General features: G+C 36.2%; 1 protein-coding gene across 1 annotated transcript in view; it reads left to right on the top strand.

Moving 5' to 3' along the window:
• Nucleotides 1–25929, top strand: part of HDX (highly divergent homeobox) — a 214712-nt gene that overhangs the window by 70919 nt on the left and 117864 nt on the right. The window contains exon 3 of the mRNA XM_068962922.1: nucleotides 3234–3287. Coding sequence (XP_068819023.1) covers nucleotides 3234–3287 — 54 coding nt within the window. The remainder of the gene's footprint in view (nucleotides 1–3233; nucleotides 3288–25929) is intronic.

Here is a 25929-nt window from a genome sequence, read left to right on the forward strand (position 1 = left end):
TTTTTTAACTATTTTGTCTGATATGAGTATTGCTACTCCAGCTTTCTTTTCATTTTCATTTTCATGGAATACCTTCTCCTATCCCCTTACTTTCAGCCTGTAAGTGTCCCTAGGTCTGAGGTGGGTTTCTTGTAGACAGCATATATATGTGTCTTATTTTTGTATCCACCCCAAAGAGTGTATGTCTTTTGGTTAGTTGGTGCATTTAATCCATTTACATTTAAGGTAATTATTTATATGCATGACCTTATTACCATTTTCTTAATTGCTTTGGGTTTATTTTTTGTAGGTTTTTACCTTCTCTTGTGTTTCTTGCCTAAACAGGTTCATTTGGTATTTGTTGTATAGCTGATTTGCTAGTGCTGAATTCTCTTAACTTTTGCTTGTCTGGAAAACTTTTGATTTCTCCACCAAATCTGAATGTGAGTCTTGCTGGGTAGAGTATTTTTGATTGTAGACTTTCCCCTTTCATAAATTTAAATATATCATGTCATTCCTTTCTGGCTTATGGAGTTTCTGTTCAGAAATTACCTGATAAACTTATGGCAGTTCCCTTGTATATTATTTGTTGTTTTTCCCTTGTTACTTTTAATATTTTATCTTTGTCTTTAATTTTTGTTTGATTACTATATGTCCTGGTATGTTCCTCCTTTGGTTTATCCTGCCTGGGACTCTGCAATTCCTGGACTTGCTTGATTTTTTCCTTTCCCATGTTAGGGAAATTTTCAGCTATTATCTCATGAAATATTTTCTGTCCTTTCCCTCTCTTTTCTCCTTCTGGGATCCATAAAATGCAAATGCTGGTGTGTTTAATGTGGTTCCAGAGGTGTCTTAGTCTGTTTCCATTTATTTTTATTCTTTTCTTCTATATTCTATTTTGCGGCAGTGATTTCCACCATTCTGTCTTCCAAGTTACTTATCTGTTCTTCTGCCTTTTATTGATTCATTCTAGTGTATTATTTTTTTCTGTGTGTTTGTTCCTTAGGTCTTCTAGGTCTTGGTAACCATTTCTTGAAGCTTTTCTGTTATTTTTCCAAAATCCTGTATCATCTTCACTATCATCATTCTGAACTCTTTTTCTGGAAGATTGCCAATTTCCAGTTCCTTTAGTTGTTTTTCCAGTGTTTTATCTTGTTCCTTCATCTGGGATATAATCTTCTGCCTTCTCATTCTGATTAACTTTGTGTGATTGTGATTTTCATTTTGGAGGCTGTGAGACTGTAGTTCTCACTTCTTCTGTCTGCCCTCTAGTGAATCTACATTTTGTATTCTTAAATGTATTATAAGGTCCATGTTTGAAGAAATTCAATTACCTTGTTTATTATATATACCATTTGTTTCACATTAGTTTTTGAGTTCAGTTCAGTTCAGTCTCTCAGTCATGTCCAACTCTGTACGACCCCATGAACTGCAGCACACCAGGGCTCCCTGTCCATCATCAACGCCCAGAGTCCACCCAAACTCACGTCCATTGAGTCAGTGATGCCATCCAACCATCTCATCCTCTGTCATCCCCTTCTCCTCCTGCCTTCAATCTTTCCCAACATCAGGGTCTTTTCAAATGAGTTAGCTCTTCACATCAGATGGCCAAAATATTGGAGTTTCAGCTTCAACATCAGTCCTTCCAATGAACACTCAGGGACTGATCTCCTTTAGAGTGGACTGGTTGGATCTCCCTGCAGTCCAAGGGACTCTCAAGAGTCTTCTCCAACATCACAGTACAAAAGCATCGATTCTTTGGCACTCATCTTTTTTTATAGTCTAACTCTCACATCCATACATGAGCACTGGAAAAATGATAGCCTTGACTAGATGGACCTTTGTTGACAAAGTAGTGTCTGTGCTTTTTAATATACTGTCTAGGTTTTTCATAACTTTCCTTCCTTTTGAGTAGTTACTAGTTTATGAGGGAGGTGTAACTCATTTGGTTTAACATATTTTCTCCAGCAACTTAACATAATGAGTTTTAAAATATCCTCAGTTATAGGCAAAATTAGATATACATATATCCAGTTGGCTATCTCTATTTTTTCAAGAGTATATTATATGACTATTTTAGCAGATTTACCCCCTTCATTGAGACTAGCAATCAATTTACTTTGCAAACATTGTATCTTACACCAAGTATTAGTAAAAAGATAAGAAGATATAACTTTTAAAGTATTTTTCTGTAGAAAATTTTAATTCTCAATTCACCATTAAAAAATCAATTATTCAAACCTCATGACCTCAAGCATTTGAGTTAATTGCTATTATAATTTAATGGGATTTTTAATTTGAGTAAAAGTTTTCCTTACAAGTATTATTTGGAGTTTATATAATTTTTAACTGGTTCTTAGCATATTGATGTATTTTTAAGTCAAAATGACAAGTCTGATAGCCAGGGACAGTAATCATTTACCTGGAATTTCAATATTACTTTACAGCTTACCTTGACTTTTTAAACATCACTTCTTATAAATGAGCATAATACAGATTCATTGATCATTGCTGAATATAATTTATCAAAACCAAAAAATGTTTTATTGAACACCACATTCCTTCACCACTACCACTTAGAAAGGCTGATTTGTCTGTCTCTTGAGAGCCATATGTTTGGGAGGGAAGGAGAGGGCAAGTGGAGAGTTTTGAGTACTCCCCAATCCTTGTATGTCCTAGGAAAAGGTGTGGTTAAGTATAGGCTAACTAGAGTCATTGCTCTCAGAAACACTTTGGTCTCTGGAATCACTCCCCAGAATCCTATGAGAGTGGCATTTATCTCCTTATGTGGCAATGCTGATGTAATATGGTTTTACTAGCTATTCACCTTAGTAGTTTCTACTTAAAAAGGGCCTTGCAGTTATATTAGATGAATAAAGTTAAGGTGCCAATATATAGTACAATGACTGTAGGTAATTATTTGATGATTGTAACTCATTTATTCCACAGAGCAATGAAGTTTTATTATAATAATTTTATTGTCCATAGATTGCCAAACCATATTTTCAGGCCTAAAAAAAGGCCTCAAAGTTTTCTTGAATTTTCAGAGGAACTACACTACTTTTTGAATTTTGCCATGAAGGAAGGCCTTTTAAAGCTCTTGCTTTAAATAAGGTAACAGCATTTGTCCACATAGGGGATATGCTCTGAATGCAGACCTATCTTGACATCTTGTGTGAATTCTTTGGTATTGATCAGCATTCCAAATAGTATCAATGCATATCTTACTGAGATTCCATTTGTTGTTTCCACAGATTTCAGGAAACCTTACTGTGCCTTGGATTACAGGGTGTTCTAGAAAAAGAGCAGTAAGTAATCTTTCATTTAAAGCAGCAAGTGGGTTTCCCCCCATCTCATTAGTAGGAATGCCATTGAGAAAATTGTCATGATATTTGAAAAGTTGGCAATACTGAGCCTCAATAAGCTAATTAATCCTAATCTCAAAGGATATATTTTGAGATCATAATATTTACATAAACTAAAAAGGTAACCTTAAATAAAAGACAGTAATTAGCACATTGTATAAACTTTGAGCAGTTTTTTTCAGTTTTAAAAAAATTAAAGATATTTCATAAAATATCATAATTTTTATACATCTAATAAGACCAGTTAATTTTATCATAAAATTGAATCATGATTGATATAAACATCTCAATCAAAGTTAAATAAATTACATTACTGTATATTTGTGTATTTCAGTATTTAGAAGTGGTGAGTAACTAATATTTTAACAACATTGTTCTCTGGCTTTCTGCTACAACTGTTATGATTCTTATTATATTAATCTAACATAATTTCATTAAAATTGTGTTTTCCTAAAGAATCTCATTCAGTTGATCTGTGTAGCACCTATAAGTCTAACATGCAGAAGATTTTGATGTAACTTTACTTTAGAAGGGAAACTATTAAAGGATTTCAACAGTAAAAAAACAAAAACAACAATGTGAGTAGACTTTTAGAAAAATATCTCAAGTTATTGCATGGTAAATAGCTTTGAAACAATTGAAAAGAACTGAGAGTGCAGAAATAGTTGTTATATTTATAGGGAACTGATTTTATAAAAAATGTTAAGACAAGTCATTGTGGAAGGGAAAGATGTCTGTTTAATGAATGGTACTTGGACAGTTGGACATGAACACACACACAAATACTTCAAAATAGATTAGAGACCTAAATGCAAGAGTTATACCAATAATATTTTATGGAAAAAAATAAGAGAAAATATTTGAGACTAAGAGTTAGGTAAAGATTTCTTAGATACTAAGTCAACAGTGCAATCCATAAAATTGAAAAATGAATAAATTGGGTCTCAACAAAATTCAAAACCTTAATTAACACTTTGAAATATACCATGAAGAAAATGAAAAGACGAGTAACAACCTAGAAGGAAATATTTGCAAATCACTTATCCATTAATGGGCTTTTGAAAAATATAAATTTATTTATTTTATTGGAGGTTAATCACTTTACAATATTGTATTGGTTTTGCCATACATCAACATGAATCCGCCACAGGTATACAAGTGTTCCCCATCCTGAACCCCTCTCCCTCCTCCCTCCCCATACCATCCCTCTGGGTCGTCTCAGTGCACCAGCCCCAAGCATCCAGTATCATGCATTGAACCTGGACTGGCGATTTGTTTCATATATGATATTATACATGTTTCAATGCCATTCTCCCAAATCATCCCACCCTCTCCCTCTCATTAATGGACTTCTATCCAGCATATACAAAACACTTTCAAGGACAAATGATCTGATTACAAATGAGCAAAACTGATGCATGAACATTCAGTAAATATGTGAACAGCTGCTCAAAATTATACATCATTCAGGAAATGCATATTAAAATAAAAATGAGATATTTCACACTCTCTAGAATAAGAATTATTGGCAAAGATACGGAAATAAAGGAACAATCATACATTGATTGTGGGACTGTAAAATAGTACAGTCACTTTGGAAAACATTTTGGTAGTTTTTTTTAAAGCTAAACATACACCTGCCCTAGTATCCAACTATTCTGATAAGTCTTTGCCCAAGAGGAGCAATAGCACTTTTCCTTACAAAAACTTTTACATGAATGTTTATAGCTGCTGTAGTTATAGTAGCCTAAAAGTAGAAACAAGCTAAATGTTCATTAACAGGTGAATGGATAAAAATTTTTTGTGCATATAGGGGAATAGTAATCAACAATTAAAAAGCAAACTATTGATGTGCACATCACATTGATTGAATCTAAAAATAATCAGCTTGAGTGAAAGAAACCAGATTAAAAAAAAGAATACTGTATGCTTCAATCTATATAAAATTATTGAAAATGCAAACTAATGACAGAAAGCAGGTCAGTGGTTGCATGGTCATGTAGGCGGACAAAAGGTGGGGCAAATTGATTGAAAGAGAGCATTAGGAAATATTTAAGCATATGATGGGTATGTTCACCCAAGATTGTTTCTTGACATATACACAAATGAGAACATCAAATTGTACAATTTAAATATGTGTAATTTAGTTTTCATTAGTTATGCCTCAGTAAAGCTTTTAAAAGGCTAACAATTCAGTTATTAGAAAACTTGGGTATTTGAATCTACTTTTTCAACTGTAAACCTTGTGAAAATTATGTATAGGTCAAATTTGTATGATGAAAATTTAGCATTCAAACTGACATATGCTACAAGTATAAAATAGATGATTTCAAAGATTTTCTAAAAAGAATATACAAATGTCTAAAATTTTATGCTAATTGCATGTTTAAATGATAAAATTTTGAATATACTGAGGTAAGGTATGTTATTAAAATTAATTTTAACAGGAGTTTTTCACTCTTTTAATGGAAGCCTATGTATTTTTCTCATATTCTATTTCTATTGTACTCCAGAAGTCTACACTGTGCCAGACATTGTGCTTGATCTTAGGGATACAATGATGAAAAAAGCCAGATATTTTCACTGCTCTTATGGAACTGATGATCTAGATTTAATAGGAAGAGAGGTATCCATGAAATAATTACATAAATATAAAATGCCACTGTGACAAACACCCATGTTAATCATTTTCTAGCTTTTCCTGGAAGCACACTTTATCCACACAATGAAATGTAACCATCAGCTGAAAATTTTTTGGCTTACTTTCAAGGAAAATTTACCACTGTCAGTGTCCCTCAATCAAACTATAAGAATAAATCAGTACTGAAATAAGCTGTGTTTATTACTTGTTGCAGCAAAGGACACATAACATAGAGAACCATGATATATCTCAGTAAGAGGATGCTAGAAATGGAGGATTTGGTCTTTGGCTGGGTAATTTAGGGGAGGTTATAATGAAGTGAGCATTTGCTCAAATTGGGTGTTTTGAGAGTGCTAAGTCTCTTCAGTTGTATCTGATTCTTTGCGACCCTATGGACTATTACCTGCCAGCCTCCTCTCCTCATGGGGTTTTCCAGGAAAGAACATTGGAGTAGGTTGCATTTTCTTCTCCAGGGGATCTTCTGAACCCAGGGATTGAGCCTGTGTCTCTTACATCTCCTGCAATGGCAAGCAAGTTCTTTACCACTATTGCCACCTGGAAAGTCCCAGGAGGGGCAATTCAGTGATGGGGAATGTAGAATGTGGCATTGCAGCCTTGGTTTTGTCTGTTGAGACAAAATTATGAAGTAGCCTTGTTTTATTTCCTGTTATCATGGTCTCTGTTGACTATGATGGCTACTCCATTTCTTCTAATGGATTCTTGTCCACAGTAGTAAATATAATGGTCATCTGAGTTAAATTCACCCATTCCAGTCCATTTTAGTTCGCTGATTCCTAAAATGTTAACTTTCACTCTTGCCATCTCCTGTTTGACCACATCCAATTTGCCTTGATTCATGAACCTAACATTCCAAACTTTACTTTTATCACCAGTCACATCCACAATTGGGTGTTGTTTTTGCTTTGGCTCTGTCACTTCAAAAAGGACAGAAATCGTATGGATCTAACAGAAGCAGAAGATATTAATAAGAGGTGGCAAGAATACACAGAAGATGTATAAAAGAAAGATCTTCATGACCCAGATAACCACGATGGATTTATCACTCACTTAGAGCCAGAAATATTGGAATGAGAAGTCAAGTGGGCCTTAGGAAACATCACCACAAATAAAGCTAGTGGGGGTGATAAAATTCCAGTTGAGCTATTTCAAATCCTAAGAGATAATGCTGTAAAAGTGCTGTACTCAATATGCCAGCAAATTTGGAAAACTCAGCAGTGGCCACATGACTGGAAAAGGTCAGTTTCCATTCCAATCCCAAGGAAAGACAATGCCAAACAATGCTCAAACTACCACACAATTGCACTCATCTCACACACTAGTAAAGCAATGCTCAAAATTCTCCAAGGGAGGCTTCAACAGTACATGAACTGTGAACTTCCAGATTTCAAGCTGAATTTACAAAAGGCAGAGGAACCAGAGATCAAATTGCTAACTTCCGTTGGATCTTGAAAAAGGATGAGAGTTCCAGAAAAACATCAACTTCTGCTTTATTGACCATGCCAAAGCCTTTGACTGTGTGGATCACCACAAACTGGAAAGTTATGAAAGAGATGGGAATACCAGACCACCTGACCTGCCTCTTGAGAAATCTGTATTTAGGTCAGGAAGCAACAGCTACCACTGGACATGGAACAACAGACTGGTTCCAAATAGGAAAAGGAGTACGTCAAGGCTCTATACTGTCACCCTCTTTATTTAACTTATATGCAGAGTACATCATGAGAAACGATGGGCTGGAAGAAGCACAAGCTGGAATCAAGATTGCCAGGAGAAATATGAATAACCTCAGATATGCAGATGACACCACCCTTATGGCAGAAAGTGAAGAAGAACTAAAGAGCCTCTTGATGAAAGTGAAAGTGGAGACTGAAAAAGTTGGGTTAAAGCTCAACATTCAGAAAACCAAGATCATGGCACCTGGTCCCATCACTTCATGGGAAATAGATGGGGAAACAGTGGAAACAGTGTCAGACTTTATTTTCATGGTTTAAAGGCATTTTACTTTGATTATCTCATTCTAATCCTCCCCAAAATGCACAGAGTCAGACTTTATTTTCATGGACTTCAAAATCACTGCAAATGGTGACTGCAGCCATGAAATTAAAAGACGCTTACTTCTTGGAAGGAAAGTTATGACCAAACTAGATAGCATATTGAAAAGCAGAGACATACTTTGCCAATAAAGGTCCGTCTAGTCAAGGCTATGGTTTTCCCAGTGATCATTTATGGATATGAGAGTTGGACTGTGAAGAAAGCTGAGCGCCAAAGAATTGATGCTTTTGAACTGTGGTGTTGGAGAAGACTCTTGAGAGTCTCTTGGATTGCAAGGAGATCCGACCAGTCCATTCTGAAGGAGATCAGTCCTGGGTGTTCTTTGGAAGGAATGATTCTAAAGCTGAAACTCCAATACTTTGGCCACCTCATGCGAAGAGTTGACTCATTGGAAAAGACTCTGATGCTGGGAGGGATTGGGGGCAGGAGGAGAAGGGGACGACCGAGGATGAGATGGCTGGATGGCATCACCGACTTGATGGACATGATTTTGAGTGAACTCTGGGAGTTGGTGATGGGCAGGGAGGCCTGGCGTGCTGCAATTCACGGGGTTGCAAAGAGTCGGACACGACTGAGCAACTGAACTGAACTGAACTGAACTGATAGTAGTTTTAGTCCTAGTTTTTAATGGAATCTCCATACTGTCTTCCATAGTGGGTGTATCAACTTACATCCCAGCAGTGGTGCAAGAGGCTTCTCATTTCTGCACACACTCTCCAGCACTTGTTGATTGTGGATTTTTAAAATAATGGGCATTCTGACCAGCATGAGATGATATCTCATTGTAATTTTCATTTTCATTTCTCTAATAATGAGAGATGTTGAGCATCTCTTCATGTGTGTATTAGCCATCTGCTTGTCTTCTCTGGAGAAATGTCTGTTTGGGTCTTTTGCTCATTTTTTTATTGTGTTGTTTGTTTTTCTGGTATTAAGTTGTTTGAACTGCTTGTATATCTTGGAAATAATTCTTTGTCAGTTGATCCATTTGCTATTATTTTCTCCCATTCTGAGAGTTGATTTTTACCTTGTTTATAGTTTCATTTGCTGTGCAAAGACTTTTACGTTTAATTAGATCTCACTTATTGTTTTTGTTTGTTTTTATTTCCATTATTCTAGGAGATGGGTCATAATGGATCTTGCTATGATTTATGCCATATAGTGTTCTGCCTACCTTTTTTTCTAAGAGTTTTATAGTTTCTGGTATTATATCTAGGTCTTTAATCCATTTTTACTTTATCTTTGTGTATGGTATTAAGAAGTGTTCTAATATCATTCTTTTACAGATAGTAGTCCAGTTCTTCCAGCACCACTTACTGAAAAGGCTATCTTTTTCCCATTGTATTCTTGCCTCCTTTGTAAAATACAAGGTACCCATAGATGTGTGGGGTTATCTTTGGCTTTCTATCTTGTTGCATTGGTCTATACTTCTGTCTTTGTGTCAGTACCATACTTTCTTGATGACAGTAGCTTTGTAGTTTTGTCTGAAATCAGGTAAGTTGATTCCTCCAGCTCCATTCTCCGTTCTCAAGATTGCTTTGATAATTTGGCGTCTTTCATGTCTCCATGTGGATTGTTAAAATTTTTTGTTCTAGTTCTATGAAAAAAATGCCATTGGAAATTTTATAGGGATTGCATTGAACCTGTAAGTTGTATTTGGTAGTACACGTATTTTCACAATATTGATTCTTTCAACCCAAAAACATGGAATTTCCCTGCCACTGTTTATGTCATCTTTGATTTCTTTCATCAGTGTCTTATAGTTTTCTGTATAGAGCTCTTTTGCCTCCTTATTTAGGTTTATTCCTAGATATTTTATTCTTTTTGCTGCAGTGGTAAATGGAATGGATTACTTAAATTCTCTTTCTGATTTTTCATTGTTATTATTTTCATTAGGAATACAAATGATTTCTGTTGATTGATATCTTTATCCTGTGACTTTACTAAATTCATTGATTAGTTCTAGTAATTTTCTGATAGTATCTTTAGGATTTTCTACGTACAGTATTATGTCATCTGCAAATAGTGAGAGTTTTACTTCTTCCTTTCCAATCTGGATTCCTTTTATGTCTTTCTCTTTGATTGTCATAGCTAAGCCTTCCAAAATTATGTTGAATGATAGTGGTGAGAGTGGACACTCTTGTCTTATTCCAGGGAATGCTTTCAGTTTATCACCACTGAGAATATGTTTCCTGTGGGTTTGTTGTATATGTTCTTTATTATGTTAAGGTAAGTTCCTTCTGTGCCTTTTTTTTTTTTTTTTGAAGAGTTTTTATGATAAACGTGTGCTGAATTTTGTTGCAACCTTTCTCTACATCTACTGAAATTATACGGCTTTTATTTTTTAATTTGTCAATATGGTGTATCACATTAATTGATTGACATATGTTGAAGAATCCATGCATCCCTGGGATAAAGCTGACTTAATCATGTTGTACGATCTTTTTAATGTGTTGTTGAATTCTGTTTCCTAGAATTTTGTTGAGAATTTTTGTATCTATACTCATCAATGATATTGGCCTGTGAAAGTGAAGTCGCTCAGTCGTGTCCGACTTTTTGAGACCCCATGGACTGTAGCCTATCAGGTTCCTCTGTCCGTGGGATTTTCCAGGCAGGAGTGCTGGAATGTGTTGCCATTTCCTTCTCCAGAGGATCTTCCTGACCCAGGAATCAAACCTCTGTCTCCTGTATTGCAGGCAGACACTTAACCATCTGAGCCACCAGGGAAGCCTTAAATTTAATTTGGTTGTGCTGGGTCATGGGAGACTGCAGGAACTAGTTCCATGATTGGGGATCAAACCTGGGCCCCTGCACTGGGAGGACAAAGTCTTAAACACTGGACCATCAGGAGAGTCCAAACAGAGATGCCCTATCAGTGACTTGAACCCTGGACCCTCAGATTAAAAGTTTGATGCTCTATCGACTGAGATATCCGGGCTCACATTGGCCTTTAGTTTTCTTTTTTGTGATATCTTTGTCCAATTTTGGTATCAGGGTTATTTTGTCCTTGTAGAACTACTTTGGAAGTATTCTTTCCTCTGAAATTTTTGAAAGTTTCAGAAGGGTAGCCGTTCAGTTCAGTTCAGTCACTCAGTCATGTCCGACTCGTTGCGACCCCATGAACCACAGCACACCAGGCCTCCCTGACCATTATCAACTCCGGGAGTGCACCCAAACTCATGTCCATTGAATCGATGATGCCATCCAGCCATCTCATCCTCTGTCGTCCCCTTCTCATCCTACCCCCAATCCTTCCAAGCATTAGGGTCTTTTCTAATAAGTCAACTCTTCGCATGAGGTGGCCAAAGTATTGGAGTTTCAACTTCAACATCAGTCCTACTAATGAACACCCAGGACTGATCTCCTTTAGGGTGGACTGGTTGGATCTCCTTGCAGTCCAAGGGACTCTCAAGAGTCTTCTCCAACGCCACAGTTCAAAAGCATCAATTCTTCAGCTCTCAGCTTTCTTCACAGTCCAACTCTCACATCCATACATGACCACTGGAAAAACCATAAATTTGACTAGATGGACCTTTGTTGGCAAAGTAATATCTCTGCTTTTCAATATGCTATCTAGGTTGGTCATAACTTTTCTTCCAAGGAGTAAGTGTCTTTTAATTTCATGGCTGCAATCACCATATGCAGTGATTTTGGAGTCCAAAAAATTAAAGTCTGACCTGTTTTCTCTAAATGTTTGATAGAATTCACCTGTGAAGCCGTTTGGTCCTGGGCTTTTGTTTTTTCAGATATATATTTTTTAAAATCACAATTTCAATTTCAGTACTTGTAATTGACTTGTTCATAATTTCTATTTCTTCTTGGTTCAGTCTGGAAGGTTCAACTTTTCTAAGAATCTAAATTTCCTCTAAGTTGTCCATTTTATGAACACATAGTTGCTTGCACTAGTCTGTTATGAGTGTTAAAGCCCCTTACTATTATTTCGTTAGTGTTTACCCCCCCCCCTTTTTTTTTGTTGGTATTGGATTCTTTTTTTTTTTTTTAGTATTTTATTTTTTTAATTTTAAAATCTTTAATTCTTACATGTGTTCCCAAACATGAACCCCCCTCCCACCTCCCTTCCCATAACATCTCTGTGGGTCATCCCCATGCACCAGCCCCAAGCATGCTGTATCCTGCATCAGACATAGACTGGCGATTCAATTCTCGCATGATAGTATACATGATAGAATGCCATTCTCCCAAATCATCCCACCCTCTCCCTCTCCCTCTGAGTCCAAAAGTCCATTATACACAGCTGTGTCTTTTTTCCTGTCTTGTATACAGGGTCGTCATTGCCATCTTTCTAAATTCCATATATATGTGTTAGTATACTGTATTGGTGTTTTTCTTTCTGGCTTACTTCACTCTGTATAATCGGCTCCAGTTTCATCCATCTCATCAGAACTGATTCAAATGAATTCTTTTTAACAGCTGAGTAATACTCCATTGTGTATATGTACCACAGGTTTCTTATCCATTCATCTGCTGATGGACATCTAGGTTGTTTCCATGTCCTGGCTATTATAAACAGTGTTGCGATGAACATTGGGGTACATGTGTCTCTTTCAATTCTGGTTTCCTCAGTGTGTATGCCCAGCAGTGGGATTGCTGGGTCATAAGGTAGTTCTATTTGCAATTTTTTAAGGAATCTCCACACTGTTCTCCATAGTGGCTGTACTAGTTTGCATTCCCACCAACAGTGTAGGAGGGTTCCCTTTTCTCCTCACCATCTCCAGCATTTATTGCTTTCAGATTTTTGGATCGCAGCCATTCTGACTGGTGTGAAGTGGTACCTCATTGTGGTTTTGATTTGCATTTCTCTGATAATGAGTGATGTTGAGCATCTTTTCATGTGTTTGTTAGCCATCTGTGTGTCTTCTTTGGAGAAATGTCTATTTAGTTCTTTGGCCCATTTTTTGATTGGGTCATTTATTTTTCTGGAATTGAGCTGCATAAGTTGCTTGTATATTTTTGAGATTAGTTGTTTGTCAGTTGCTTCATTTGCTATTATTTTCTCCCATTCAGAAGGTTGTCTTTTCACCACATTAACAAATTGAAAAATAAAAACCATATGATTATCTCAATAGATGCAGAGAAAGCCTTTGACAAAATTCACCATCCATTTATGATAAAAACTCTCCAGAAAGCAGGAATAGAAGGAATATACCTCAACATAATAAAAGCTATATATGACAAACCCACAGCAAACATTATCCTCAATGGTGAAAAATTGAAAGCATTTCCCCTAAAGTCAGGAACAAGACAAGGGTGCCCACTTTCACCGCTACTATTCAACATAGTTCTGGAAGTTTTGGCCACAGCAATCAGAGCAGAAAAAGAAATAAAAGGAATCCAAATTGGAAAAGAAGAAGTTAAACTCTCACGGTTTGCTGATGACATGATCCTCTACATGGAAAACCCTAAAGACTCCACCAGAAAATTACTAGAGCTCATCAATGAATATAGTAAAGTTGCAGGATGTAAAATCAACACACAGAAATCCCTTGCATTCCTATACACTAATAATGAGAAAGTAGAAAAAGAAATTAAGGAAACAATTCCATTCATCATTGCAACGAAAAGAATAAAATACTTAGGAATATATCTACCCAAAGAAACTAAAGACCTATATATAGAAAACTATAAAACACTGATGAAAGAAATCAAAGAGGACACTAATAGATGGAGAAATATACCATGTTCATGGATCGGAAGAATCAATATAGTGAAAATGAGTATACTACCCAAAGCAATTTACAAATTCAATGCAATCCCTATCAAGCTACCGGCCATATTTTTCACAGAACTAGAACAAATAATTTCAAGATTTGTATGAAAATACAAAAAACCTCGAATTGCCAAAGCAATCTTGAGAAAGAAGAATGGAACTGGAGGAATCAACCTGCCTGACTTCAGGCTCTACTACAAAGCCACAGTCATCAAAACAGTATGGTACTGGCACAAAGACAGACATATAGATCAATGGAACAAAACAGAAAGCCCAGAGATAAATCCACACACATATGGACACCTTATCTTTGACAAAGGAGGCAAGAATATACAATGGAGTAAAGACAATCTCTTTAACAAGTGGTGCTGGGAAAACTGGTCAACCACTTGAAAAAGAATGAAACTAGATCACTTTCTAACACCGCACACAAAAGTAAACTCAAAATGGATTAAAGATCTAAATGTAAGACCAGAAACTGTAAAACTCCTAGAGGAGAACATAGGCAAAACACTCTCAGACATAAATCACAGCAGGATCCTCTATGATCCACCTCCCAGAATTCTGGAAATAAAAGCAAAAATAAACAAATGGGATCTAATTAAAATTAAAAATCTGCACAACAAAGGAAAATGTAAGCAAGGTGAAAAGACAGCCTTCTGAATGGGAGAAAATAATAGCATTTACCCCTTTTTATGTTTGTTAATGTTTATCTTATATATTGAGGTGCTCCTATGTTGGGTGCATAGATATTTACAGTTGTTATGTCTTTTCTTGTTTATACTCTGATCATTACATAGTGCTCTTCTTTATCTCTTATACTGCATTTTAAAGTTTATTTTGTCTAAAATGAATTGCCACTCTAGATTCCTTTTGATTTCCACTTGCATGAAATATATTATTTCATCCTTTTATTTTCAGTCTACATGTGTCTCTAGTTCAGAAGTGGGTCTCTTGTAGACAGCATATATATGGGTCTTGTTTTTGTATCCATTCAGCCAGTCTGTGTCCTTTGGTTGGAGGGTTTAACCCATTTACATTTAAAGTAATTATTGAAATGTATGTCCCCACTGGCATTTCTTAATTGTTTTGGCTTTGTTTTTGTAGGTCTTTCCTTTCACTTGTGTTTACTCTCTATATAAGTTCCTTTAATATTTGTTGTAAGCTGGTTTAGTAGTGCTAAATTCTCTTAAGTTTTGCTTGTCTGTAAAGCTTTTGATTTCTCCATCAATATGAATGAGGTCCTTACTGGGTAGAGTAATCTTGGTTGTAGCTTTTTTTCTTTCAGTACTTTAAATATATCCTGCCATTCCCTTCTGGCCTGCAGAGTTTCTGCTGAAAGATCAGCTGTTAATCTTATTGGTTTTCCCTTCTACATTACTTGTTGCTTTTCCCTTGCTTCTTTTAATATTCTTTCTTTTCCTTTACTTTTGTTAACTTGATTAGTATATGTGTCTCGACGTGTTTCTCCTTGGGTTTTCCCTGTATTGGCCTCTCTGCCCTTCTTGGACTTGATTGGATATTTCTGTTCCCATGTTATGCAAGTTTTCAACTATAATCTCTTCAAAAAATTTCTCAGTTCTTTTCTTTTTCTCTTCTTCTTCTGGGACTCCTATAACTTGAATATTGGTGTGTATAATATTGTCCCAGAGGTCTCTGGGTCTATACTTAGTTCTTTTTGTTCTTTTCTTTTATTCTGCTCTTGAGCAGTTATTTCAACCATTCTCTCTTCCAGCTCACTTATCTGTTCTTCTGCCTCAGTTATTCTACTGTTAGTTCCTTCTAGAGTATTTTTAATATTTGTAATTTTGTTATTCATCTCTGTATGTTTATTATTTGTTTTCCCTATGTCTTTGTTGACTGTATTAATTGTGTTAATTGTTTCTTCCATTGTGTCCATTCTATTTTTGAGGCTCTGGAACATCATTAGTCTGAATGCTTTTTTAGGTAGTTTACCTATTCCCTCTTTGTTTATGTGGTCTTGTGAGTTTCTACCTTGTTTCTTCATTTGTGCTATATTTCTTTGTCTTTTCATTTTTTCCCCCTAACTTATTCTGTTTGAGGTCTCCTTTACCCAGGCTTCAGGGTTGTATTGCTTTTTCCTTTTGGTTTTTACCCTCAGTGGGAAAGGTTGGTTCAGTGGTTTGTGTTGACTTCTTATTAAGGGTGCCTTGTACCTGTGGTCTAGTGGGAGGAGGTGAGGTTTTTTTTTTTTTTTTTTTCCCTCTGATGAGTAGGGCTGTGTGAGGTGGTATATTTTGCAGTGTCTGTGGAATCCTGTCTGCTGATGATCATTTTTGTGTTTTGGTCTTACTTATTGTTTTGGTGAGGTGCACTGCACTGGATGCTGTTGGCAGCTGGGTGGTACCAGGCTTTGTGTACAGGTGTAGGCCAACATCCTTTGGATCTTAGAAAAAGCAAGAGAATTCCAGAAAAACATTCACTTCTGCTTCATTGACTATGCTAAAGCCTTTAACTGTGTGGATCAAAACAAACTATGGAAAATTCTTAAAAAGATGGAAATACCAGACCACCTTATATGTAGTCACCCTACTTATTTAACTTCACACACCTCAAATTCTCAGACCTTTCAAATTCTTACTGAAATCAAAACAATTACTCATGAAACTTGAAAGATAATGGTAGTTAAACATAAAAAATATTTACATAGTACCCCTTGCTTTCTCCTTTTCACCTATTTTAAATAACTTCATAACTTGTTTCTTTAAATAGATAATATAATAGACTATAATTTATTTTAATGTAATTCCCATGTCCATACATGCATTCAATTATTCATTTAGCAAATATTTTAATTTGAAGGTCTCACTATGTTCCAGGCATTAATGGAACATTTGGCATATATTAGGAACCACACAGTAAAAGATCCTTTCCTTTGTGGAGCTCACTTTGTAGTCAAGAGATATATATAATAAAGAAATAAAATAAGCAAATAACTTATATGTCAGAAGATTTTAAGTACTATGGAGAAAAAAATAGCAACAGTTTAGGGATGAAATGGGCAGCCTGTAGTAGTAAATAGGCCTAACTGCAGTGAAAGAATATTTACTAGTGTGTATGTTGATAGTTGACTGTTCCACTACTCAAAAGGTTTTTTGCTTTTTCAATCTCAGGAACACTACTGTGGAATTTATTTAGAGTTATGAAATCTAGGGGTTTAAAATATATAGTACATTACATATATATGAATTATTTGTCCATTGTTTAATAATTATATCTCAGACTTTGATTTGAAATTCATAGTTGTGTTCATTTCTCTTCTGATTTTGAAATAAAAGTTTCCTCAGTTTGGTTTCTGTAACTCTGTTTAACATTTATATAGTTTCTTTCATACCCATCTTCTGTTGCTGCAGCCACTGTGCCTCCTCATTGCCTGTGGAATCTAATAAAACTTATTCTAGCATTAGAGCTTGCTATTTTCTGGTTCCACTCTGACTGTTTAAGTGTATTTTTCAGTTGAGGTTCTTGCCTCCTTTTGCCACTTGAGCAAATCTATTATATTCTCTGGTATCCTCACTTCCACTTTCACTATTTCCACTTCCTCTCATCTTTCCCAATAAAATCTTACTTGTGCCTCAAACCTCAACTCACAGTCCTCCCCAGTGACCACCTACATAGCTCTCTTTCATCTAAAATTTCATAATACTTACTTTTTGCATAACACATTTCAGTATTTAATTTCATTTAGCCTTCAATTTATGTGTGTTTATCCAATCTTCTCAGCAAGCCTCTCTTTCATCACCTATAATACTTCATAAAATTCTGAGCTTTTACTTGCAAGTATATTAAAATGAATTGATAATGTATTATATTACAATATTTTCCATCTGAGGACCTTAGATCTGCTGTTTTGACTTAAAATTGATCAGTCAAATACTGGACAATAATCAATTTGATGAGTTTTCAGAAACTCTGCTGATTGTTTCTAAATTTGTTGAGTCAGACCAACCTAGATAGCATATTGAAAAGCAGAGACATTACTTTGCCAACAAAGGTCCGCCTAGTCAAGGCTATGGTTTTTCCTGTGATCATGTATGGATGTGAGAATTGGACTGTGAAGAAATCTGAGCGCCGAAGAATTGATGCTTTTGAACTGTGGTGTTGGAGAGGACTCTTGAGAGTCCCTTGGACTGCAAGGAGATCCAACCAGTCCTTTGTGAAGATCAACCCTGGGAATTCTTTGGAGGGAATGATGCTGAAGCTGAAACTCCAGTACTTTGGCCACCTCATGTGAAGAGTTGACTCATTGGAAAAGACTCTGATGCTGGGAGGGATTGGGGGCAAGAGGAGAAGGGGACGAAAGAGGATGAGATGGCTGGATGGCATCACTGACTCGATGGATGTGAGTCTGAGTGAACTCTGGGAGTTGGTGATGGACAAGGAGGCCTGGCGTGCTGCAATTCATGGGGTCGCAAAGAGTTGGACACGACTGACTGACTGAACTGAACTGAACTGAACTGAACCACTGCTTAAATATACTACAGATGTGACACACTTGTCGTATTTGGAAAATAACAGAAACTGTAGGTAATATGAGATATGTATATTTTAATAATGCAAAGGTGTGTAATACCAGAAAAACAAACAACCCAATCAAAAAGTGGGAGGAAGACCAAAACAGACATTTCTCAAAAAAAAAAAAAAGCCAAAACAAAAAACCCACAGTACAGATGGCCAGCAAATACACGGAAAGATGCTCAACATCCCTTATTATTAAAGAAATGCAAGTCAAAATTACTATGAGGTAACACCTCACACTGGTCAGAATGACCACTACAAAAAATAAATGCTAGAGAGGGTGTGAAGAAAAGGGAACTCTCTTGCACTATTGTGAATGTAAACTGCTACAACTACTAGGGAGAACAATATGGAAATTCCTTACAAAACTAGAAATAAAGATAACATATGACCCAACAATCCCACCACTGGGCATATACCTTGAGAAAATCATAGTTGAAAAAGACACACACACCCCAATGTTCATAGCGGTGCTATTTACAATAGCCAGGACATGGAAGCAACCTAGATGTCCATCAATAGATGAATGGATAAAGAAGATGTGGTACATATATGCAATGGAAAATTACTCAGCCACAAAAATGAACACATTTGAGTCAGTAGTAGTGAGGTGGATGAATCTAAAACCTTTTACACAGAGTGAAGTAAGTCAAAGAGAGAATAACAAATTTTGTATATTAAGGCATATATATGGAATCTAGAAAAATGGTATTGTTAATTCAATTTATAGGGCAGGCAGAGAACAGACTTTGGACACCGCAGGAGGAAGGAGAGGGAGGGACAAATTGAGAGTATATCACTGAAATATATATATTGCCACGTGAGTCTGAGTGAACTCCGGGAGATGGTGATGGACAGGGAGGCCTGGCGTGCTGTGATTCATGGGGTCGCAAAGAGTTAGACACAGCTGAGCGACTGAACTGAACTGAACTGAACTGAACTGATGTGTAAAATGGATAGCTAGTGGGAAGTTGCTGTATAGCACAGGGAGCTCAACTCAGTGCTCTGAGACAACCTGGAAGGTTGAGATGGGGTGGGGGTTGGGAGGAGGCTCAGGAGGGAAGGGACTTATGTATACTTGTGGCTGATTCATGTTGTTTTATGGCAGAAGCCAGCACAATATTGTAAATCAACTACCTTCCAACGTTAAAAAAAATAAAAATTAAAAAAAAATAAAAATAAATTTAAGAAATATTTCAAACACACACACACAAAATATATGTATCTCCTTTGAGCAACAAGGATGGACCTAGAGATTGTCATACTGAGTGAAGCAAGTCAGAGAGAGAAATAGAAATATCATATGACATCCTTTAAATGCAAAATCTAAACATAAATGATACAAATGAACTTACTTACAAAACAGAAACAAATTCACAGACTTAGAAAATGAATGCAGGGAGCAGGAGTGTGGGGAAGGGATAGTTAGGGAGTTTGGGATGGACATGTGCACTTTACTATATTTAAAATGAATAAGCTCGTACTGTATAGCACCAGGAACTTGGCTCAATGTTATGTGGCAGCCTGGATGGGAGGGGAGTTTGGAGGAGAACGAATACATCTGTAACTTCAGATACACAGATGACACCACCCTTATGGCAGAAAGTTAAGAGGAATTAAAGAGCCTCTTGATGAAGGTGAAAGAGGAGAGTGAAAAAGTTGGCTTAAAACTCAGCATTCAGCAAACTAGTACAATCACTATGGAGAACAGTGTGGAGATTCCTTAAAAAATTGGAAATAAAACTGCCATATGACCCACCAATCCCACTGCTGGGCATACACACTCTGGAAACCAGAATTGAAAGAGAGATTTGTACCCCCAATGTTCATCGCAGCACTGTTTATAATAGCCAATACATGGAAGCAACCTAGAGGTCCATCGGCAGATGAATGGATAAGAAAGCTGTGGTACATATACACAATGGAATATTACTCAGCCATTAAAAATAATGCATTTGAATCAGTTCTAACGAGGTGGATGAAACTGGAGCCTATTATACAGAGTGAAGTAAGTCAGAAAGAAAAACACCAATATAGTATACTAACACATATATATGGAATTTAGAAAGATAGTAATGATGACCCTATATGCAACAGCAAAAGAGACTCGGATGTATAGAACAGTCTTATGGACTCTGTGAGAGAAGGCAAGGGCAGAATGATTTTAGAGAATAGCATTTAAACACGTATATTTTCATATGTGAAACAGATTGCCAGTCCAGGTTCAATGCATGAATCAGGGTGCTCAGGGCTGGTGCACTGTGATGACCTTGAGAGGATGGGATGGGGAGGGAGGTGGGAGGAGGGTTCAGGATGGGGAACAGATGTATACCCATGGCTGATTCATGTCAATGTATGGCAAAAACTACTACAATATTATAATGTAATGAGCCTCCAATTAAAATAAAAATTAAAAAAAAATCAGCATTCAAAACTAAGATCGTGGCATCCAGTCCCATCACTCCATGTTTGCAAATTGATGGAGAACCACTGGAAACAGTGACAAAGTTTATTATCTTGGGCTCCAAAAATCACTGCAGATGGTTACTGCAGCCATAAAATTAGACACTTGCTCCTTGAAAGAAAAGCTATGACCAACCTAGACAGCATATTGAAAAGCAGAGACATTACTTTGCTCACAAAGGTCCATCTAGTGAAAGCCATGGTTTTTCCAGTAGTCGTGTATGGATGTGAGAGTTGGACTATGAAGAATGCTGAGTGCCAAATAATTTATGCTTTTGAATTGTGGTGTTGGAGAAGACTCTTGAAAGTTCCTTGGACTGCAAGGAGATCAAAGCAGTCAATCCTAAAGGAAATCAGTCCTGAACATTTACTGGAAGGACTGATGCTGTAGTTGAAGCTCCAATACTTTGGCCACCTGATGCAAAGAACTGACTCATTGAAAAAGACCTGATACTGGGAAAGATTGAAGGCAGGAGAATGGGATGACAGAGGATGAGATGGTTGGATGGCATCACCGACTTGATGGACATAAGCTTGAGCAAACTCCGGAAGTTGGTGACAGACAGGGAAGCCTGGCGTGCTGAGTCCATGGAGTTGTAAAGAGTCAGACACAACTGAGCCACTGAACTGAACTGAACTGAATACATGTCTGTATGGCCGAGTCCCTTCTCTGTTCACCTGAAACTATCGCAACATTGCTAATCGGCTATACTGCAATATAAAATAAAAATTTTTTAAAACCAAAATTAAGATTTCTCTGCTCCCAAAATCCTGCTGTTAAAATCCATACTATTGTCACAGTTTACTACAGATCTGTTAATCAATTACTCATAGGATTTTATCCACCATGGAATGTGTATTCTCCAGTTGGTCTATAAAATGCCATGTAATTACCATCAATGCTCTAAATCTAAAAAGGTATAAAATGAAACCACCTACTTTTAAAAATAGGTAAATAAAAATATTTTTATAATTCAGATACATTTTATGGTCTAAGAAGCTAACTAGATTAATCCATTCTTTTTGTTCAGGAACTAGATGATTAGAACAGTTACATGTCATTTAAGATAGACTTTCTTTGTAAAAGGCTAACCAAAAAATAAGAATTAGGAATTTTTAAAAATGAGATTTCCAGTTCAGTTTTTTTTTTTTTTTCAGAAACACTGTAAAAATCCACAGTGTCTTTTCCTTTTTGTCTTTCCTCTATCCTAAATCAATGTACTATCTTTTATTTTTCTGGTTTAGTATTAGGTGTGTAAGTATTAGTATTGCGCTTTCCTTGTGTCTCAGCTGGTAAAGAATCTGCCTTCAATGCAGGAAACCTGGGTTTGATCTCTGGGTTGAGAAGATCATCTAGAGAAGGGAAAGGCTACCCACTCCAGTATTCTGGCCTGGATAATTCCATGGACTGTATAGTCCATAGGGTCACAAAGAGTTGGACATGAGAGAGAATTGTTACTCTCTTAACAATTTTCAAATATACTTTGTGGTGGTGTTAACCATAGTCATCATGTTGTACATTACTTTTCAATGCTTATTTATCTTGCATCTGGAATTTTGTACCTTTTGACCAGACCACCTTCATCCAAGTGCCCTTACCATTTTTTAATGTTACATAAAGCGTAAAGAACATTCTATTTAACGCTTATTTTTTCTAATGGTGCTTGTCAATTTACTCATTTATATTACAATTGCTTGTTGTTTCAAAGCTACTGGAAAGTTTGACCAGAGTTTAAGATTTTCTTTTCTTTTCTTTCTTTCTTTTTTTTTTTTACTGTTAGTATTCTATTTTTTCTTTTTTTTAATTTAATTTTTTAATTTATTATTATTATTTTTTTTACTTTACAATATTGTATTGGTTTTGCCACACATCAACAGGAATCTGCCACAGGTTTACACGTGTTCCCAATCCCGAACCCCCCTCCCACCTCCCCCACCCCCACACACCATCCCTCCGGGTCATCCCAATACACCAGCCCAAAGCATCCTGCACCCTGCATCGAACTTAGACTGGCGATTCATTTCTTATATGATATTGTACATGTTTCCATGCCATTCTCCCAAATCACCCCACCCTCTCCCTCTCCCACAGAGTCCAAAAGACTGTTCTATACATCTGTGTCTCTTTTGCTGTCTTGCATACAGGGTTATCATTACCATCATTCTAAATTCCATATATATGCATTAGTATACTGTATTGGTGTTTTTCTTTCTGGCTTACTTCACTCTGTATAATAGGCTTCAGTTTCACCCACCTCATTAGAACTGATTCAAATGTATTCTTTTTAATGGCTGAGCAATATTACATTGTGTATATGTACCACAGCTTTCTTATCCATTCATCTGCCGATGGACCTCTAGGTTGCTTCCATGTATTGGCTATTACAAACAGTGCTGTGATGAACATTGGGGTACACGTGTCTCTTTCAATTCTGGTTTCCTCAGTGTGCATGCCCAGCAGTGGGATTGCTGGGTCATAAGGCAGTTCTATTTCCAGTTTTTTAAGGAATCTCCACACTGTTCTCCATAGTGGCTGTACTAGTTTGCATTCTCACCAATAGTGTAAGAGGATTCCCTTTTCTCCACACCCTCTCCAGCATTTATTGCTTGTAGACTTTTGGATTGCAGCCATTCTGACCAGCATGAAATGGTATCTCATTGTGGTTTTGATTTGCATTTCTCTGATAATGAGTGATGTTGAGCATCTTTTCATGTGTTTGTTAGCCATCTGTATGTCTTCTTTGGATAAATGTCTACTTAGTTTTTTGGTCCATTTTTTGATTGGATCGTTTATTTTTATCTAATTGAGCTGTAGGAGTTGCTTGTATATTTTTGAGATTAGTTGTTTGTCAGTTGCTTCATTTGCTATTATTTTCTCCCATTCCGAAGGCTGTCTTTTCACCTTGTGGTACTGGCACAAAGACAGAAATATAGATCAATGGAACAAAACAGAAAGCCCAGAGATAAATCCACACATCTATAGACACTAATCTTCAACAAAAGAGGCACCAATATACAATGGATTAAAGGCAATCTCTTTAACAAGTGGTGCTGGGAAAACTGGTCAACCACTTGAAAAAGAATGAAACTAGATCACTTTCTAACACCACACACACACACATACAAAAAAAAAAAAAAAACTCAAAATGGATTAAAGATCTAAACGTAAGACAAGAAACTATAAAACTCCTAGAGGAGAACATAGGCAAAACACTCTCTGACATAAATCACAGCAGGATCCTCTATGACCCACCTCCCAGAATACTGGAAACAAAAGCAAAAATAAACAAATGGGACCTGATTAAAATTAAAAGCTTCTGCACAAGAAAGGAAACTAAGATTTTCTGTATGCAGGTAGCAAATACTTCATTCTAATGTGATTGATAAAATGAATTAGTTACTGTGATGTTTCCCAAAGTCATACTGGAGCAAATAGTTCCAGACTTTTTAGAATATTTTCTAAGCAAGCATAAATTTTAGCATAAGCACAAATTTATACTTAAATATAAAATTATAGTTTCAAAAACTACTTGGGGAAAAATTCACACAAAGATAACTTTGCAAAGTACCAGTGTCGTTAGTGTGAAAATGCCATGTGATTTTAAAGAATTCATTTATCTAATTATTAATTTATTAATTTAGAATTTATATTTATTTTTAATTGGAGGGTAATTACTTTACATTATTGTGATGGTTTTCCCATACATCAACATGAATCAGCCATGTATATCCATGTGATTTTTTTGATTGTATATAGTCTAAGTTAAAACGTTATAGACCCACTAAAATGGCTAAATCCAAAATGCTAAGGTAGCATTTTCTGATGAGGAGCAACAGGAATCTCATTTATTGGGTGATGGGAATATAAAATAGTACAACCACTTTGGAATACAGTCTGTCTGTTTCTTTCAAAGCTAAACATAGTCTTACCACATGATCCAGCATTCACACTCTTAGTCATACTCCTAACTGGTTTGAAATTTTATTTCTACCCAAATTCTGCATGAAAATGTTCACATAAGCTTTATTCATAATCATCAAAAACTGGAAGCTACAAAGATGTCCTTCAATAAGCAATTGAATCAACAAATTGCCATACTGAATACAATTGGAATACTATTCAATGGTAATAAGGAATGAGCTATGAAGTCATGCAAAGACATTGATTAATCTTAAACATATATTGCTAAGAGAAACAGCCAGTTTGAAAAGGCTTTACACTGTATGATTCCATTTTCCATTCCTCAGAAGGCTGTAGAGATACCCATAATGCCTGCAATGCATTGCACAATATTTTAGCCTTTCAAGTTAAATTGATTGAAGAGCAGTTTTCAATTTCTACATTTACCTACTTTAGTCAGTAACACATCCAAATTATACATTTTAGTCTTGTTATGAAACAAGTCTTCATTTGAATACTTTATTGTTAAACATGCTAAAGTTATCTAAAATTTATAACTCTATAAGCTATTTTCTTACGCAAGAGAATTTTTGTATGAAAAATAATTAAGCCGGTTCTTTTACTTATAATTTAATTACAGTGGGTTGAAAAAGTTTTCACACTTTAAAACCTTCTGGTTACTTGAATAGATCCTCCTTCCTTCTTTTATACTCTACATAACCATACATGAGTACTTATACATATTTATCTTAGATAATTTTGAAATTGTCCAGCCTGGACTGGGGAATTGCTAGTGATCTCCTTTCTCTGCTGTTCTATGAGTCATATGCCTACCCCCAAAAAATTATGCTCTTAAATCTATGCTAAGTAAGTAAGTAATTGAAGTCGCTCAGTCATGTCCGACTCTTTGCAACCCCATGGACTGTGGCCTACCAGGCTCTTCTGTTCATGGGATTTTCCAGGCATTAGTACTGGAGTGGATTGCCATTTCCTTCTCCAGTGGATCTTCCCGACCCAGGGATCGAACCAGGGTCTCCCTCATTGCAGACAGACGCTTTACCGTCTGAGCCACCAGAGAAGTCCTTATAAATCTATGCTAAGTGTTATACAAAGAAAAATTCTTTCAGTTTCTGCCTTCTAGTAGCTTCTAGTTAAAAGCTAAGCAAATTTTTGGAATATGATAAAAAATATTTATACCATAACAAGTGCAGCCAAGCAAAGGTTACTTAACTACAATATTGGA

This window comes from Capricornis sumatraensis, chromosome X, assembly GCF_032405125.1.
Source record: "Capricornis sumatraensis isolate serow.1 chromosome X, serow.2, whole genome shotgun sequence".
Classification (NCBI taxonomy): Eukaryota; Metazoa; Chordata; class Mammalia; order Artiodactyla; family Bovidae; genus Capricornis; species Capricornis sumatraensis.